Raw genomic sequence first — 20,344 nt, forward strand, 5'->3', positions numbered from 1 at the left:
GGTCTTGGTCTGAGCAGTATTTGCGCATCACCGCTGCAGTGTCCCCTTGTCTTCCCGCACCATTGCAACTTCAGCTCTTGGTTACTTTTGTTGCAGCGTTACTTTTCCCTGCAGATGAATTCTCCCAAACTCTCCCTTCACCTCATTATTGTTCGTTTTTCTTTCTCTCTGTCCACCTCGTGGACGTGCCTGTGCCACTGAAGTTAGTATTTGCTTCAACTGATGGTCAAGTTTACTGATTCGACAGCCCAGGTGAAGTTTTGCAAGTTAAAATAGGATGCACAGATGTATGTGTATTGCAATTGGGTTATCGTTGTGTATTGGCGTTCCCCTGTGTGTGGCACTGTCTGAGTCGCTTTCCTCGCTGCTTTCTGAATGCCGACCAATTTAGTGAAAAGGATTTGGGCTTGCTGGGTTGCCTGTGGCAACGTCTTCTTGTTGATCCGGAGCCACTGCTCTCGAGTGGCCACCGCCGTGGAAAGTTTCTCTTTCTCTCTCTCTGCTTTAAAGTTGAAGATTTTTGCTCCTTCCCCCGCTTCCTTATTGAGGATGTCAATAATAGGATTGTCCCGACCTCCCAGCCACACTTCAGCCCGGCTGCAACACATCCCCCACCCACTGTCCCGTCTCGGGGACCCGGACACGATTACTGTCCGGGGCTACTCGCGGGCGGCTGACAAGCCTCCGGCTGAACTGCCGCTTGTGCGGGACCGGCCAGCCGCCAGCGTCCGGAGCTGCGGCAGGGAGCCGAGGGAGAAGCAAGCGTCGCGGGGCGCCCCGACTCTGCAGCACATCCCCGAGGGAGTGGAGGTGGCGTTCGGCGCGGACCCCGACAGACCCAGGCTGCCCATCTTCGGTAAGTCGGCTCCCGTGGCGAAATTGCAGCGGAACATGGGGCGAGGCGGGGAAACAGTGGAGAGACCCAGAAACAGGGTGGGTGGCGGGATTAGGGGAAGGGGAGAGCGTGATGCGGGGATGGCCCTGGTTCGGGGGGAGAGGGACACACACAGGAGATCTTGGCACAGGAGCGATCCACCGACAGAAGGCGAGATGCTTGCAGGTAGGGAAATGCACTGACATTTGGGAATACATCACGGCGGGGTGGGGGGAACGGGACCAGACACAGGAAGATACACAAACATCGTGGGGGGGGGGGGGGGGTGGAGATATACAAAAAAAAAGGGAGAGGTGCAATACAAACACTCTGGGAGATACAAACAGGGCAGAAGATACATTGACACAGGGAGATATGCAAACACAGGGGAAGATACACTGATATAGGGGATACAGAAACACGGGAAGATGCACTGATATAGGGGATACAGAAACACAGGGGAAGATACACTGATATAGGGGATACAGAAACACAGGGGAAGAGACACTGATATAGGGGATACAGAAACACAGGGGAAGAGGCACTGATATAGGGGATACAGAAACACAGGGGAAGATACACTGATATAGGGGATACAGAAACACGGGAAGATACACTGATATATGGGATACAGAAATACCGGAAGATGCACTGATAGGGGATACAGAAACACAGGGGAAGAGGCACTGATACAGGGGATACAGAAACACAGGAAGATACACTGATATAGGGGATACAGAAACACAGGGGAAGAGGCACTGATATAGGGGATACAGAAACACAGGGGAAGAGGCACTGATATAGGGGATACAGAAAAGGGAAGATACACTGATATAGGGGATACAGAAACACGGGAAGATACACTGGTATAGGGGATACAGAAACACGGGAAGAGGCGCTGATATAGGGGATACAGAAACACGGGAAGATACACTGATATAGGGGATACAGAAACACAGGGGAAGAGGCACTGATATAGGGGATACAGAAACACAGGGGAAGAGGCACTTATATAGGGGATACAGAAACACAGGTGAAGATACACTGATATAGGAGATACAGAAACACGGGAAGATACACTGATATAGGGGATACAGAAACACCGGAAGATGCACTAATAGGGGATACAGAAACACAGAGGAAGAGGCACTGATATAGGGGATATAGAAACACAGGGGAAGAGGCACTGATATAGGGGATACAGAAACACGGGAAGAAACACTGATATAGGGGATACAGAAACACAGGGGAAGAGGCACTGATAGGGTATACAGAAACACAGGGGAAGATACACTGATATAGGGGATACAGAAACACAGGGGAAGAGGCACTGATATAGGGGATACAGAAACACGGGAAGATACACTGATATAGGGGTAACAGAAACATAGGGGATGATACACTGATATAGGGGATACAGAAACACAGGGGAAGATACACTGATATAGGGGATACAGAAACACAGGGGAAGATGCACAGTTATGGAGTGGTGCGCCCTGGAATCGTTTACTCCTGCCGCGGCTGAGTGCTGATGGTGCGGGCGAACGTTCTTCTGCCCCCCCTGCTGGACCCTGGAGCCCCCGGACAGGCGGCTCGATTTCTTCCACGCCTGGCTGTACCACGCAGGGTCGAGTGGGCAGAAACACACAGGACCACAACCTTTCCCACGCCTTGCAAAACACCCCGGAGGTTCCCCAGGCAGGCCGCTCTGGTGGGGCGCAGACTTGGGGCTCACCCCTGGCCCAGCCTGTCCGTGTTTGGTGGGGGCCCGCTGACCAGCTGGGGCTCCGGGTGCAGGGTGCAAGAGCCGCAGGCCGGCCCGCGGGTTCCGAACCGCCCCCCACGAGTTCCTGGTTGAGCCCTTACCTGAGAGCCGGAGGTTGCCGCTTCTGCTTGGAAGCCGCCACTCGCGCATTAACATAGGACCAAGTTTGCTTGCTCTGCTACATGGCATCGAAACTGGTTTGTCAGGGAGTGACAGAAAACAGGAAGAAGAAAGTAGGTTACCAAACACCTCTCCCAGCTCATTGAAGTAATGAGCCTGCAGTTGCTGAGGTAAAACACAACACTGGAGAAACTCAGCTGGTCAAACAGTGTATTTTATACAGCAAAGATAAAGGTACGTCACCAATGTTTTGGGCTTCAGCCCTTCATCAAGGTATGAACAAATGTAGGGCCAATGTGTATGACAATAATGTAAAGCACAAGAGTCTGCAGATGCCTTGATTGAAGTAAAAACACTATGCCAGAGAAACTCAGTAGGTCAAACAGCTTACTTTATATAGCATAAACAAAGTTATGTAGCGTCTGCTAACAGCAGTGCTACCAAAATGAGAGACGTCCACACAGCACGAGGGTGAACCAGTAACAACTTTATTTTGAATTCCTTGCGCTGCTCTAGGGGATTGCCCACTTCCTGTGAGGGGAACGCTGGCCTTAGGAAGTGATTTCAGCACGTCGTGACATCACTATCTGTCCAGTGGCGCGCAACCAGGAAGTGGCGCTGTCCTCCGGGCAACGTTGCTTCTCCTCCAAAGCAAAGCCCGCGTAATCTTGTATCAGACAACTGAGGAGGTGATTTGGCCCATCTAACTGCATGGTCACTTGGCCCACTACAATTACATAACCAATGTTTTGGACCTGAGACCTTCATTAAGCTAACCTTGATGTAGAGCTCAGGGCCGAAACTTTGCTTATGTATCTTTATAGTTGCTATTCAAAATGTATGAAAATGAACTCATTCTCATCATCAGAAAGGGAGGCTTCCTTATTTTCCAATAATCTATCACTATTTTGACAGGGTTCAACCCAAAGCATTGACAATTTATTTCTTGCCTTACCCTCCAATGCTGCTTGACTTGTGAGTTCCTCCAGTAAACTGTTTGATTGCATCTACAATAGTATGCAAAAGTTTGGGCACCACTGGTCAAAATTTGTTACTGTGAATAGCTAAGTAAAAGGGGACCTGATTTCCAAAAAGGATAACGTTAAAGATAAAACATTTCTTTAATATTACTTTTTTATTTCCATCTTTTACAGTTACAAAATTTTAAAAAAGCCAAAGGGCCAGAAGCAAATGTTTGGGCACCTTGCATGATCTGTACTTAGTAAAACCCACTTTGGCAATTATCACAGCTTGTAAACACTTTCTGCCGCCAGCTAAGTGTCTTTTCATTTCTTGCTTGGAGGATTTCGCCCATTCATCCCTGTAAAAGGATTCTAGTTCTATGAGATTCTTGGGCCATCTTGCATACTCTGCTCTTTTGAGGTCTATCCACAGATTTTTGAGGATGTTTAGGCCTCTTGAGGTAGTCCATTGTGGATTTTGAGATGTTTTTAGGATCATTATCCTGTTGTAGAAGCCATCTTCGTTTCATCTTCAGTGTTTTTTCCACCCACATGATGTGATGTTTAATTTGTTATGACCTAGACCAGCAGCAATAGAAATTCACTAAAACAATGGTATCTTCAAAATAATAATTTTAGTTAATAACTGAACACTTCTTATTTAACTCTAAACTTAACCTCACTATGTACAAATGTATATATGTGTGTGTAGCAAAACCCAAACCATTAGAGTTTAGGCATAATTCTGAAGAGATGAGTTTAAAGTTTATTCTCAGAAAGTTCTTGTGTTGAAACTCAGTCTTTACTGCTGATCAAAAGTTCTAAAACTCACAAATTCTTGTAGGTTTGCTTTTAGAATATTGTTTCTTCATACGAATGATTTCCCTCTCTTGTATGGCAGCTTCATGAATAGTGTTTTCTTCCATAATAATTTCATAAACCCCAGCAAGAGTTAAAATGAAGTGGCCATGTAAAAATGGACATGGTGAAACTGTCCTCTTTTCAAAGAGACAGCTGAAGTGGCTCTTCCTTGCCACTGATTTGTGTATTTCTCATGGTGAAGCGAATACAATAAGAACAGTACCTTTCTCACTAGCGGCCTCTACATTTCTGATTTCAGATGTTTCTTGTTGCAATTTAATAATGTCTTGCTGAAATGTCTTCATCACATGGCATTACTGCTGTCTTTTAAGTTTCTTCCAATCACTTCACAAGTATAATTCAAAATCAAATGACTCCTCTCTGTCTTCTGGCCATTGAAGACAAAGTTTTCTTTGTGCACACAAGTGTTTCACCTTTGCAAACACTATTGTTCCAGCAATTGAATGAACAATTCAATTCTAATTTTTATTGCTCTGTTTTACAGATGCTGCATCTTTGAAAATGGCTTCTCTCTGTGTAATTGTGTGTGTCTGTAAGTGTGTTCCTGGCCATCCCACAAAATCCCTTAACTAAGAAATATATATAATTTTAACCATAGATTAATAACAATTCTGTCACAGCTTCCAGAATTTTTTGATATTTAATTGAATTCATTCTTCCCTTTAACTGTGACACTGGCTGCTACACAAGCCCAAAGCATGATCGATCCACCCCCATAATTAATAGTTGGAGGTGTTCTTTTCATGAAATTCTGCACCAATTTTTCTCCAAGCTTACCTTTGCTTATTGCGGCCAAAAAGTTCTACTTTAACTTCATCAGTCCACAGGACTTGTTTCCAAACTGCATCAGGCTTGTTTAGATGTTCCTTTGCATACTTTGGACGCTGAATTTTGTGGTGAAGATACAGGAAAGGTTTTCTTCCGATGACTCTTCCATGAAGGTCATATTTGTGCAGGTGTCACTGTGCAGTGGAACAGTGCACCACCACTCCAGAGTCTGCTAAATCTTCCCCTTTTGTAGCCTTTCTAGCAATCCTATAAGCAATTCCCTTGGAATGTTTGCTTGGTCTTCCAAGCCTCAATTTGACCTCCACAAGCTAATTAAGTTCTGCGACCTTGGTAAAAGTTATATGAGAGCTCAAATCTCTTGGGGTGCCCAAACTTTTGCATGGTGCTCCTTTCCTTTCTTTCACTCTAATATTGTATAAAGCAAAAATAATACACTAATCTTGTTTAAAATGTTGAAAAGAATGTGTCATCTTGAACATTTTGGAGATCAGTTCATCTTCTACTCACTTCACTATTCACAGTAACAGAAATTTTGACCAGCGCTGCCCAAACTTTTGCATGCCACTTGGTGAGTTCCTCCAGTAGATTGTTTGATTGCATCCATCCTCATGGCGAACCGGCCCCGCTTGTATCGCCACATGGTGGGGCAGCCATGAGGAAATGGCGTCGTCAGAGGTTTCTCTCTGACTCCAGCATCCTTTCCAGCCCGCACCTTTGGCAGCGATTATGACATCACAGTTTAAAGGGGCACGCTGAATTTGAATAATAACAAGCATTAATGACCTTCTCTGTGACAGCAGTGATTTCCTTCAGCTCCTGCAAGCGCCACAGTATAATCTTTGCTTTCCAGATAGTAGTAGATTTGGGATGGGGAGCTTTGGATGATGCTTTCAAAGATTGGATGCAATCTATGATTGGATCTAAACTGAAGATTGTGATTTTTCATATGGAAGGGGAAATTATGTAACATATTACAAAAATATTATTCCACTGATGAAGGGTATCCCTTTATAAATAATTGATTTCACTGTTGAAATTCAAGTTTTATTTTAAAAAAGTGCAATTGCTGTACTGAAATCATTCTGCTGTTTGTTCAGGGAACCATGCAGATTGAAATGTTCTTGTCAGTTTCAGGCTGAAGTGCATTTTAACCCTAAGTTTTAGAGTTATTCTGCATCAACTTTGTCTGAACAGTGTGACAGGGATTGTTAACACCAGATTTAGGATGGTGCAGTATAACGTCCTGCACCAGTTGTACATGACACCTCAAATTCACGGAGGGCCAAAATTAAAAACTTGGACTAAGTCATGGGCCGAACTAAATATTTATTGAAAATTTTCAACAACATCTGCATGTTTTCTCTTCTTTCAACATATGTAATGTTAAACTTTTTCTTATTAAAATAAATGTTTAATAATAATATATAAAAAAAAGAAACCAGTGCAACCTATGGAGTGCTTTGCTTGTTCACATCAGAAATATCAGATTTCAGATTTATTGTCAGAGTGCATACATGACATCACATACAACCCTGAGATTCTTTTTTTCCTGCAGTTGAGGCAGAATTACCACTTATTGGTAGTGCAAAAAAAACTGTACAGAACGTACACATGTAAATAAGTAAAGAACTCTAAATAGATAATGAATGTAAACAAATTATGTAATATAGAGAAAATAAAATCAATAAAATGCACGAGTAAGAGACCTTAAATGAATCCCTGATTGAGTTTGTTGTTGAGGAGTCTGATGGTGGAGGGGGAGCAACTGTTCCTGAACCTGGTGGTGTGAGTCTTGTGGCACCTATACCTCTTTCCCAATAGAAGCAGTGAGAACCGAGCATGTGCTGGGTGGTGTGGATCCTTGATAATTGTTACTGCTCTCTGATGGCAGCTTTCCCTGTAGATATTTTCAATAGTGGGGAGGGTTTTGTCTGTGCTTTTGGAGGGCTTTACACTCAGGGGTATTGGTGTCCCCATGCTAGACCACGATGCAGCCGGTCAGCACACTTTCCACCATTCGTCTGTAGAAATTTACCAGGGTTTCTGGTGTCATACCAAACTTCCGCAAACTCCTGGGGAAGTAGAGGCACTGACATGCTTCCTTTATGATGCCATTAGTGTGTTGGGTCCAGGAAAGATCCTGCGAGATAGTGGCTCCCAAGAATGTAAATTTTCTCACCGTCTCCACCTCTGATTCCCCCGATGATCACTGGATTGCATACCTCTGGCTTTCCCTTCCTCAAGGCATTTATGAATTGAAAAATAAGGTTTATGTCAGTTAGTTAAATATTAAGAACCCCAGGATGGAAGCAGTTTGTTCTTGGTCTTGAAACCTATTATTGTAATTCGTATTAATTAACTTGCATATTAATCTATAACCTATCGTAACAGGTCAACGAACAGACCTTGAAAGCCGTGCTGAGAGCAGAGCAAGCAAGGGAGGCAGGCTTATTAACACATCCCGCCCAGGGACACAACTCAGGATTGAGATTGATGAGGTACGTATTAACATAGCTATGACAATATCATAGTCAGGTAATTAGACTGTATCAGATTGCTGATACTCAATTTAAGGTTCTTTGAAATGAATATGAGCATACTTGCACTCATAGTCTTACTTTCATGACATAAGGGTTTCACAGAAACTTCACACCAATGCCAGAATAGGGTATTTGAAACCAGTACATGGGGGTTTTAACTTTTTTCCAATTTAGACATACAGCATGGTAGCAGGCCCTTCCGGCCCACAAGCACATGCTGCTCAATTACGCTCAATTGACCTACAACCCCCGTACACTTTTGAAGGGAGGGAAGAAACCAGAGCACTTGGAGGAAACCCACGCAGATGCAGGGATAACGTACAATCTCCTTACATACAGCGCCGGTTTTGAACCCAGTTTGCATCATTATAACAGTGTTGCACTAACCACTATGCGAACCGTACTGCCCTGCTTAATTCTTAAATTTTAGAAGCTGAGTCTCTGGTGCCTTTCCAATATTCTCCAATTGAAAATTGGCTGGAATGTAAAGGCAAGTGGGAAATTCATCCAGCTCTTGGATGCTCCCACCTCGGCCATGTCTGCTGGTGTTCAGGCACTGCTATTGAGGCATAGTCTTTACCAATTCACAGGTTTAATTAATTACAAAGGACAGATGAAGGGGTGAACCTCCCATACAGGAAGTTACCCTATGTATCAGCGATACATAGAAATCCCACTTTCCAATTCGATGCATAGTTCTGAAAACCTTATCTTATGCAGATTACCTTTCGATATAATGAATATTTTTGCTTTCAATAGCAGCCATTTCCAAATATCCACCACCCTCTAGAGTCATATGGCAAGGAAACAGGTTTTTGGCCTAATTTGTCCAGGGTGATCAAGTTTTTCATCTGATCTATTCCAATTACTTGCATTTGACCAATAACCCTTTCTTATCCGTTTACCTGACCAAAGTGCCTTTTAAATGTACTTGTATCCGTCTCTACCACTTCCTCTGGCAGTCCATTCCTTATTCCCACCAGCTTTTGTGTGAAAAGGTTGCCTTTTGGTTCCATTTTAAATCTTTTCCCCCTTCACCTTAAACTGTCACATCTAGTTATAGACTCTCCTATTATGGAGACCATGATGATTCCCCTCATTATTTTGTACGCCTTCATCAGCCACCCATGCTCCAAGGAAAAAAAAGTTCCTGTTTATCCAATCTCCACATTCAAGTTATCAATGAAAATCAAAATTCCTCACTTCTTCCCTTATTTTCTCGACCTATTTTCATAAATGCTGTCACCTTGTTATAAATATCTCCCATTCTTTCTGTCCTCTCAGTACCATGACTCACTTAATTTGCTTCTATTCCAAACAACGCAATCCCATCCTAACCAATTGTTCAGTAATTTTGCAAATGAACAGCGCAGTTACAGGCCAGTTCGGCCCACGAGCCCGCGCCATCTAACTTACATCCAATTAACCTACACCCCCTGTACATTTCGAATGGTGGGAGGAAACCAGAGCCCCCCAGGAAAATCCCATGCAGACACGGGCAGATGTACCAAAATTCTTTACAGACAGCATGAGGTTTGAACCCCAGTCCCAATCGCTAGCGCTGTAAAGGCATTGTGCTAACTGCTACGCCAACCGTGCCACCCCTTGCTTGTTCTCTGATATTACCTCACATTGTTTTGGAGTGAATGATGTTTCCCACTTTGCCATTGTCAAAAGTAATAGTGATTAAAATTTACACAAAATATTCAATTGATGTGGTTACAACACAACATAGCAAGAAGAGGGAATAGTTATTTTTTTATGTCAATTCAGTGATGTGGGGATGGATAAGGAGGCCAACTTTAATGATCGAAAATTGCATTAGCTCCCTTATTGCCTTACATATCCTGCCACTAACATTTTGAATAGGGTTCTCGGGAGATGGGGCAAAATGTCCACTTGCTGAAGTCAGGAGTCCATTTTTGATTTTCAGAAAAGCCTCTTCTAGAGTAGGAGTCATGTTGCTTTGAATAGAAGGAATAGTCCCTCTCCCTCGGTGCTATTATTATTATTTCATAAACATTATAAACGTTCTTAATTGTTACAAATTCCCATTGTTTAACAAACCTTTGAGCCTCTTTTCCATCCGAGAAAACAATTTTCTCACCCCACCCTCCGGCATTACTATCTTCAAGATTTCAGGGTATCTAATTACACACTCATATCCCTTTTGCTTTGCCACTCTTTCCAGTGGCTCCAATTTCTTTCTTTGGTGCAGGAAGGTCACACTTATATTGAGATAAAAGAATACTTTATTGCCCGCCCATCTTCAATGGCCCTCCTCTCGGAGAAGGTAGGATCATGGAGACTGAATAATCAGCAAGACTTCTTTCAGATCGTTCATCTCTGACACTAACTATAGAAATGCAGGATACGATGTACAGATGGCGCCTTAGCATGTTGCTGCTGAGGAAGCCGGAATTTTGTTAGGGCACAGATAGATGTGTTCTGTGAGGCCAACTATACCTCTACTTCTGATAAATTTCTCCTATGGGACACCCTCAAAGTATATTTGAGAGGTCAGACAAGTGGGCCAACTAAAACAGTTACAAAGGAGTGCACAAGGGAGGTGGAGGAATTGGAGCAGGAGATTACTAATTTAGAGAGGGCCTGCCAGGAGTCAGGCCTGGAAGAGCATGATAGGACCCTGACAAACATGAAATTAAAATACAAAATGTTCCAAATGTATAGTATGGAAAAGATCCTAAGGAGGTTGAAACAAACATTTTATGAATTGGGGGAGAAGGCACTCAAGGTTCCTTCTTGGCAGCTGAGGGCAGCGTAGGCCTCAAGGACAATCAATGTGATACAAACAGAGAATGGCAGGATCTTGTACAAGCCAAAAGAGATCAACGAGACCTTCAGGCAATACTATGAAGGCTTATATAAATCTGAATTGGCAGGAGGGATTTGGCAAAATGCATGAGTTCCTGTCAAAATTAGAGTAATCAAATTTAGACTATGAAGAACAGGAGGGGTTAGATCTCCCCTTCACAGAGGAAGAAATAGGGAAAACATTGAGTTCATGACAAACTAACAAGTGTCCGGGGAGGAGGGGTTCCCACCTGAGTTTTACAAGGAATTTAAGGACTTGTAGATATCTCTTTTTATGCAAGTGGTAGACCAGGCAGTGGAGATGCATACCTTCCCAGAATCTTTTTTGACAGCAATTGTTAACATGATTCTAAAACAAAAAGGCAAAGATCCACTGGTACTGTCCTCCTATAGGGCGATCTTGTTGTTAAACACAGATTACAAAATTCCGGCCAAAGCTTTGGCGAATAGATTGGCAAAGTAGCTACCAAAGTTAATAAACAAAGATCAGGTGGGCTTTGTGCCAGAGACAGGTGGCAGATAACATTGGACAGCTGTTGTGTAAAATGCACCCGACACAGTCAAGAAATGAAAGAGGGGTAGCTGTATCCTGGGATGCGGAAAAGGCATTTGATAGATTAGAATGGGACTTTTTAATTCAAAGTGCTGGAAAAATTGGGGTTAGAGCCAACTTTTATAAATTAGATAAGGATGCTGCACCACATACCCAAGGCTAAAATTGTGACAATGGACAAATTTTGCCAGCTTTCCCACTGTCAAGATCCAGTAGACAAGGTTTCCCACTATCTCCAGCTCTATTCATACTAGCCATGGAGCCCTTGGCTGAGGCCAAATGCTAGGATCCAGTCATTGAGGGATTTAGGGCAAGCCAGGAGGAACATAAAATTAACCTATTTGTGGATGATGTGCTGATATACCTGTCAGACCCAGTGAACTCGCTGATCAAGTTGCACTCTACTCTGGAGGACTATGGGGAGATCTCCGGGTATAATATTAATTGGGAGAAAAGCAAAATTATGCCACTAACGAAAGGAGATTACAGTCAATACCAGGAAAACAGTCGTTTGAAGTGGCTGCAAAATAGGATTAAATATGCATCGATGAAGATGGATAATAACATGAATAATTTATGCAAACTAAATTATTCTCTCTTGCTAGGGAAGATTGAGGAGGACTTGAATAGGTGGATGACCCTGCCTATAACACTAGTGGGCAGGGTTAACTGTGTAAAAATGAATGTGTCGTCAAGGTTCCAGTACCTCTTTCAGACATTGCCCTTGGCATAGCCCTGGGGATTCTTTCCGAAATTGCTTTCTCATGTGCAAAGATTTTTATGGAATGGCCAAGTGGCCAGGGTCTCTATGCAGAAATTAATTTGGGATTTCAGTCTTGGCGGATTGTGATTGCCAGACTTCAAGAAATATTATTGGACAGCCAAGTTGAGATACATTGAGGGGTGAGGTGTACAATCCTGGGCACAAAATGATCTGCACATGGTTGGGGAGAAGGTCACAGAGGACTTTATTTACCAGTGGAATGCTAAATTGCTATCCAGAAAGAAAGAAAATAATTGAAACAAGTCATTTTAATTTGGAAGAAAATTAATCAAACTGGGGCCGTCTCCAAAAACACCCCTGGGTCCATATAAATTGCTCCCATGGACTGTGGGTAACAAGATCTTGGACACCTAGCCTCGTAGTGGTGTCCGGTGCATAGAGGACTATTATGAGCAGGGTCAATTAATGTCATTTGAGCAGCTTAGAAATAAATATGGTTTACCAAATAGGGCATTCCACTGCTATCTACAAATAAGATCTTTTCCGAGGGACAAATTAAGTCCAACTATGGCCCTACCAGAGTGCAGTGACATAGTGAGCCTGATTTGAAAGGGGAAAACATGGAAGTTTATTTCAGCAGTGTATTTCTTACTTCAGTCTGGGGGTGGAGGAGGGGGGGGGGGGGGGGGAGGGATAAACCAGGCCTTCACAAGTCAAGGCAGAGGTGGAGTCGCATTTGGGAATAATGATTGACAAGCGGTGTTGGTCAGACTGTGTCGGATCAGCATGACAGCAATCATTTACGTGCCGTACAGGCTGGTGCAGTACAACTTTCTGCACCAGTTCTATCTGATGCCACAAAAATTGAACAGATCAAAATCAGAAATCTCAGACCAATGTTTCAGATGTGGCATTGTGACAGGAACTTTTGTGCATGCACCCTGGACATGTACCAAGGTGGACCTGGGCGAAGACCTGGGGAAAATCATAGGCAAAGAATTCCCATAGGATCCGAGTTGTTCCTGCTGGGAAATATGATGGACATAAGACTTACAATGAAGCCGGCCATATTTCAAATCCAATTTGTAATAGACGCATTGGCAGTGACCAGGAAGTGCATAGCAGCTACCTGGAAGTCCGGCTCCAGCTTGAGCATTGCGCACTAGAATGCAGAAATGCAGAGCTGTGTTCCCATGGAGAAGATTACCGATGATCTCAGGAAAAAACACAGCACCTTCCTTAAAATTTGGAAATTGTATCTGAATTTCATAAGTGCACAATTATAGGGTGGGCCATCTTGCCTCGCAGCCTAGCTCCATCCCATCCCAATACGAAAAGGAGAAATAAAAGCCATAGATAGGATACTGGCCAGGTCATAACAAATCCGCATATCCCTGATTTATGTTTTTAACTTTTGTTGTGAATGTCGTGTGTTATATGGCCCATCAAGTGTGATAGGGGGCGGGGGGGGGCGGGGTGGAGGAAGGGGTAGAAAAAGGGCTTGGACTCAGCAGTGAACCTTGTACAGAAATGATGACTGTAAGTTTTGATGAACATTGATCACTGTATGAGTTTGAGTTTGAAAATTGATAAATAAAATATTCAAAAATAAATAGCAGTTGGCATCATTCTGTCTTGGAAGACAATGGTGGTGCCATGGATAGTTGGTTTTAGAGCTCATAAGGCCCACTCTAGCATGACAGCCTCTACCACCTTTTCTGCAGATGAAGTTGGGACGATGGGTTGTGGTCGACTGGCTCTGTTGTCTCTGGGTCCTCTTATCCTCCAGCTGGCATGCCTGCTTTTCTTCACCGCTCTTCACGCCCTTTCTGACAGCACTTCTCCAGTAGCCACAGTCATCGGCAAGGGGCACATCGATGTGAGCATGTTTCAGATCATGCTTGCAGACATCTTTGAACCGCAGCTGTGGCCAGCCGATGGGTTGAGATCCTTCAGCCAGACAACCGTACAGCAGGTCTTTTGGGATGTGACCATCCTCCATAAGGTGTACGTGGCCAAGCCATCGAAGTTGTCACTGACACAGCAGGAGGTGCATGCTAAGAGAACTGGCTTTATCCAGAACCTTGGTGTTGGTGGGACTGCTCTGCCAGAATGTGTCCAGGGTGTGTCGAAAACATCAGAGATGGAAGCTCTCAAACCAGTTCTCCTGCCTGGCCTATGTTGTCCATGACTTGGTGCCATAAAGCAGGGTGCTGAGGACACATGCCTGGTACACCTTGAGCATGGTGTTTGCTGTGAGGTGTTTGTTGCTCCACACTCTTTTGCTTAGTTTGGATATCACAGTGGCAGCCTTAGCGATGCGCTTGTTGATTTTAGCATCATATGAGAGGATGCTGGTGATGGTAGAGCCTAGGTATGTGATGCTGTCAGTGACGTCAAGTTCTTCGACTCCAATGCAGATTGTTGGTGGAGTCTCAACATCTTTCCCCATCATGTTGGTCTTGTTGATGTTGATCATCAGCCTGATCTCTTGGCCAGCCTTTGAGAAGTTGTCGATCACCTTCTGTAGCTGCCCTTCTGTGTGGGAGATCAGTGCTGCGTCCTCAGAGAACAGTAGCTTTCTGATGAGAACCTGCTGGGTCTTGCTCTTCTCGTTCAGATGGTACAAGTAAAAGAGCTTTCCGTCGCATATTGTGTGCAGATGCACTTCGTCGTCGGAATCCCAAAATGCATGCGGCAGCAGCAGGGAGAAGAACATGCCAAATAGTTGTGTGTGTGTGTGTGTGTGTGTGTGTGTGTGTGTGTGTGTGTGTGTGTGTGTGTGTGTGTGTGTGTGTGTGTGTGTGTGTGGTGTGTGTGTGTGTGTGGTGTGGGTGTGTGTGTGTGTGTTAAATACAGAACAGTACAGTCTGGGAACAGGCCCTTTGCCATATTATGTCAGGGCTGAACATGAGACCATTATAAGCAGCGAACATGCATTCCAAAAATATGATGTAATCAAAATCTCCAGGAATGTAGTGGCAGTGGAAATTTGTAGGCTCTTCATTCCGTTTGTTTCTTCACTGCCTTATCCTCTTTGTCAAAGCAAGAGAAAAACCTGCTCACAAGTTCTTATTACATATCTTATCCCTTGAAACTAAGTAAAAGTTTAAATTAGATGTACAACATGGTAATAGGCCTGTATATTTTGAAAGCTGGGAAGGAATTGGATCACCTGTGGAAAACCCATGCAGCCATCGGGAGCATGTGCAAACTCCTTTCAGACTGTGCTGCCCATATTTGTGCAATTTTAAATAAGCAAACTATTTTATTTAGTTTTAATGACAATGTATTTAAGTATTATGTTCTGTGTATGTTGTGTTGGGATGCAATAAAGGCTGAAAGAGGTACACGATCCTTTATCTGGAAATCTAAAATCCGTAAAGTTCCAAAATCTGGTAAGTAGGGAGAGAGGCGGCCGGGCAGCCGGCACTTGGGGAAGGCGGCTGAGGGACCGGCACTTGGGGGAGGCAGCTGAGGGATCGGCACTTGGGGGAGGCGGGCAAGGGACCAGCGCTTGGGGGAGACGGCCGAGGGACCAGTGCTTGGGGCAGGCAGCCAAGGGACTGGCACTTGGGGGAGGCGGCTGGGCAACTGGAAGGGGGTGGAGGTGGGGGTGGATACGGCAGCACAATTTGGGTGGGCTTTCTGAAATCCGGAAAAATCTGAATTTCGGAACACACTGTCCCCCAAGGGTTCCGGATAAAGGATGGTGTACCTGTATAGCAACACCTGGGCTATAGTAGTGTCAGATTTGACAGAGATTTTCTGGTAATTGTAATCTCCTTTCCAATCATGAGTCATTATGATGGCTCAGACTAGTTAGCTTGTGTAATTTCAAAGAGGCTATAAGTTGTTTACTCTCAGCCAATGTATGCTTTGCATTGGAATAATATTAATACTGACAAGTGTGGAGACCACCAAGAGCAGCTTTATGACTAAAGAAATCATGAGAAATGGAAACACCAATTTGTTTCGAGGGAAGTTGATAGTATCTCATCTTGTTTTTTATGCAGCTTATACTTTTTGACTATAAGGATCAGACTATTTAGCCATTTGAACCTTCACCATCTTTCAGTTAGAACCATTGAAACATAAAACCTTACAACAAAGAAACAGGCTCTTCAACCAATCTAGTCATGAGCTATTTTTATGCCTAGGCCCATTGACCTGCACTCAGATCATAGTACTCTATACCCCTCCCATCCATGTACCCATCCAAATTTCTCTTGTTTTGAAATCGAGCCCACATTTACCACTTCTGCTGACAGCCCATTCCATCTTCACATGGCCTTTTGGTGAACAAGTTCCCTCTAATGTACCCCTTCAAAAATCACCTTTCACCCTTAACCCATGTCTTCTCGTTTTTGACTACCCAACCTCAGGAGAAAAAGCCTACTTATATTTAGCCTATCTATATTCCTCATAATGAAGTTCTACCTCAGTTTGTCCTCCCAAAGAGCAACATCTCACAAGTGTCCACATTAAATTCCATCTGCCATTTTATAGCTCATTTTCCCAGCTGGTTCAGATCCAGCTGAAAGCTTTAAAAACCTTGCTGTCCACTGTGCCTCTAATCTTAGTGTTAGTGTCATTTGCAAATTGGGTAGTCCAATTTGATGTAGATATAGATGACAAACATTTATGGACCCAACACTGATTCCTGCGGCACACTACTTGTCACAGGACTCCAGTCAGAGAGGCAATCATATTCAACCACTCTCTGGCTTTTCCCACAAAGCCAGGGTCTAATCCAATTTACCTCATCCTGGATATCGAGCGACTGAACCTTCTTGCTCAACATCCCATGCAGGACCTTGCCAAAGGCTTCACTAAATTCCATGTAAATATCCTTTCTTCATAACCTCCTTAAACAACTCTTATAAGATTGGTTAGACGTGATCTACAGCACACAGAATCATGTTGATGATGCAAATGCTGATCAGTCCCAATCTATCCATATACTTATAGATCCAATCTCTTAAGATACCTTCAAATCTTATCCGCTACTGACGTCAGGCTCACTGACCTATAATTACCTGAATTATTCTTAGATCCTTTCTTAAACAATGCAAGAACATTAGCTTTCCTCCAATCCTCCAGCATCTCACTCATGACTAAGGAAATTTTAAATACTTCTGCTAGGGTCCCTGCAATTTCTGTACTAGTCTCCCACAGATCTAAGGGAAAATCTTGGAAATTCCTGGAGATTTATTCAACTTTATTTGCCTCAAAACAGCAACTACATTCCTCAGTAATCTCTATTGTTGTTTGTCTCACTTCCATATACTCTGTGCCAGTTTCCTGAGTAAATACAGATGTATAAAACCCATTCAAGATCTCCTTCCTCTCCTGTAGCTCCGTGCATAGATGACCATTCTGGTCTTTAATAGGACCAATTTTGTCCCTTGCTGTCCTTTTTCTCTTGAGAATTTCCTTCACTTTATCTACCAGAGCCACCTCATGCCTTTTGATAGCCCTCTTAATTTTCTCTTTAAGTGTTTCATTGCATTTCTTATAGTCTCATAAGTCATTTGTTATTGCTGTTTGTACCAGCTATTAATTTCCTTCTTAATCAGGACCTCAATATCCCTCAAAAACCAAAGTTTCCTATGCCTGTGGATGGAATAGGTAAATTCTGTACGCTCAAAATTTCACCTTTGAAGGTTTGCCACTCATCAAACACACCTTTGCCAGAAAACAGCCTATTCCAGTCTACACTTGCCAGTTCCTATCTAATACTATCAAAATGGGTCTTTCTCCAGTTTAGAATCTCTATCCAAGGACAACATATTCACAATGCATCCATGTATCTTCGCCCCCTGTCCCTTGATGGCCTTTATGCAGTCGAAACGCTGTGATCTAATCACACACCGCAGAGCCTGTTCACGGATGTTCCCTCAAACTTTGTTCTGTTTTGCAGCTGGAACATCAACTGCGTGAAAAAATAAAATCCAGCGGCTACTTCACTGTCAAACAGCTTTTTAAATCTAATGACCCTGAAGGAAGAGAGCAGCTTAACAGGTAAACATTAATTATCATCATATCAGGAGGTAGTGTTCAGTGCTTAGAAGATGAAAATATTGCATACAGTAATTGATTAATATATATTATCCATTTTCAAAGGGAAGTTTTACTTATGGTACTCTCAAAATTCCTGGAACGATTTATCTCTCCAAGACAATTCCACCAACTGCTTTTGAGGTGAGTTAGTAAGAAGAGAGATTTCTCTTTAGTGAACTATTTTATTTTGAGTAGTGGTTTTCAAATGCAAAAGCGCTTTCAGAAAGTGTGGGTTTGTGTGTAGACTCTCTCATTGTCCACTGTAACTGAGAGGGGAAGAATGCAGGGAGAATTTCTGCAGGGATTTTCAGGGTCATCCAACAAAAGTTCGTCAAAGGAGTCATGAAAAATCCCAGAGGGAAAAACTCACGAGAAATTCATGGCCAGCTGTGGTTTTGCAGCCCTCATGGGCTTTTACTTATCGTTCCGAGTAGTGTCAATGAGAGGTCTGATAGGTGGTTTTACTAATAACAGAACTGTTTGGCTGCTTGAAAACTAGACAAATCCAAACATGGGAAACAAATGGATGATCACTGGAAACAGAGCATCGATATGGAGATGAAAATACAGTACTAAACATAACCACAAAGTGTATATAGCCACTTTATTTGGAATTTATGATCTGGAGCAGAATTCAACATTTACACCACTTTAATTCTCATATACTAATGAAGTACAGATTAAGAAATGACTTTACTTTATGGTGCTATAACACTATTGATTAACTACATTAGACTGAGAGTTGTGATTAATGGGTTTTAATCATCTTTAAGACATCACCACATCTCACATATTGCAGGCCCGGTTCTATAGCAGGTACTGAGGGAGGAATTTGGGTGTAACAACCTTTATTGGGATTTCTGGGAGTCACAGGTGCAGGGGGTAGGCCAGCTCATACAATACATACATACTTAAGTTGCACCACATTCACCCTTTCTTTTGAAATCAAGTCCAGTGGGGTGAAGTGAGTCAATGTTCGTTATAGGTTCAGCCTGTCTGGTGGTCTTGTCTATCGTTACAACCATCGTAGGGTTTGCTGTGGCTCAGCTGCTGGCTTCCAGGCAGTGTCTTGTGTGACAGGCTGTGCCTCCGGTGGCTGGGGGGGGGGGAGTTTCATTGAACTGTGGAGTTGCTCGGTCTGGGAATGGGGTGCTGCGCTGGGTGCAATTAGTGGGTCCGGCTGACCGGCCTTATCGTGAGGGGATGTTGATTGGTTGGTCGAGAGATCTCCTGCATGCATCAGTTCTCGGATTGAAACGATGTCCTGCCGCCCATCCTGGTACTTCACATAAGCGTATTGGAGGTTAGCATGGACGTGGACCTTCTCAACCAGAGGGTCAGTCTTGTGGCATCTGGTATGCCTCCGGAGTAGGACAGGCCCAGGGGCCGTCAGCCAGGATGGGAGTGTGGTTCCGACTTCCTGGAAAGGAAAAGAACCTTTCATGCGGGGTCGAATTTGTAGCAGTACAGAGTGGGGACCTGGTGGCTAACCCTAATGCCTCAGGAAGATTTCTTCCCAATATGAGATGTTTAGGCCTTTCGACCTGAGGGCTAGGAGGATTGCCTTCCAGACGGTGGCATTCTCCCTTTCTATCTGGCCGTTCCCCTGGGGGTTGTAACCCATGGTCCTGCTCGTGGTTATGCCCTTGGCCCGCAGGAACTTGCGCAGCTCTTCGCTCATAAACAAGGATACCTGGACACTCTGGATGTAGCAGGGGTATCTGAACAGAGTGAATAAGCTGCGTAGTGCTTTTATGACTGTAACCGTGGACATGTCTGGGCAGGGGATGGCGAAAGGGAAGTGGGAGTATTAATCAATGATATTTAGGAAGTATATGTGGAAGGGAGAGGGCTCTTGAAGTCCATACTCGGGTGTTCGAAAGGGCAGGTGGCTTTAATCAGATGGGTTTTGTCTGGCTAATAGAACTGGGATTTACATTCAGCACAGACCAGGCAGCACCAGGTCAGTTCCCTGATATCCTCAACCAAGTAAGGGAGGTTGCAGACTCTAATGAAGTGGTAGAGCCTGGTGACCCTGGGGTGGCAGAGGCTGTTGTGGAGGGCTTGGAGGCAGCCCAACTGCATGTTGGCGCATGTCCCCCAGGACAGGGCATCGAGCCTCCCGGGCCGGTACAATTCTTCACCTCAGGATCTTGTCATTCTTAATTTTTCGCCAGTGTTTGTTACTAAACATAAAGGCGACTACATATTGGTCAGTCAGCAGGGTGAACAGTTTG

The 20,344-nt window shown here is 43.8% G+C and overlaps 1 protein-coding gene across 1 annotated transcript in view; it reads left to right on the plus strand.

The window, feature by feature from the left end:
- The first annotated feature begins 549 nt into the window (after positions 1-549).
- The window catches only part of LOC138744298 (EF-hand calcium-binding domain-containing protein 6), a 93,482-nt gene continuing 73,687 nt past the window's right edge, over positions 550-20,344 (plus strand). The window contains exons 1-4 of the mRNA XM_069900238.1: positions 550-856; positions 7,784-7,890; positions 17,968-18,068; positions 18,171-18,248. Of these exons, the coding sequence (XP_069756339.1) occupies positions 550-856; positions 7,784-7,890; positions 17,968-18,068; positions 18,171-18,248 (593 nt within the window). The remainder of the gene's footprint in view (positions 857-7,783; positions 7,891-17,967; positions 18,069-18,170; positions 18,249-20,344) is intronic.

Source organism: Narcine bancroftii, chromosome 1, assembly GCF_036971445.1.
Source record: "Narcine bancroftii isolate sNarBan1 chromosome 1, sNarBan1.hap1, whole genome shotgun sequence".
NCBI lineage: Eukaryota > Metazoa > Chordata > Chondrichthyes > Torpediniformes > Narcinidae > Narcine > Narcine bancroftii.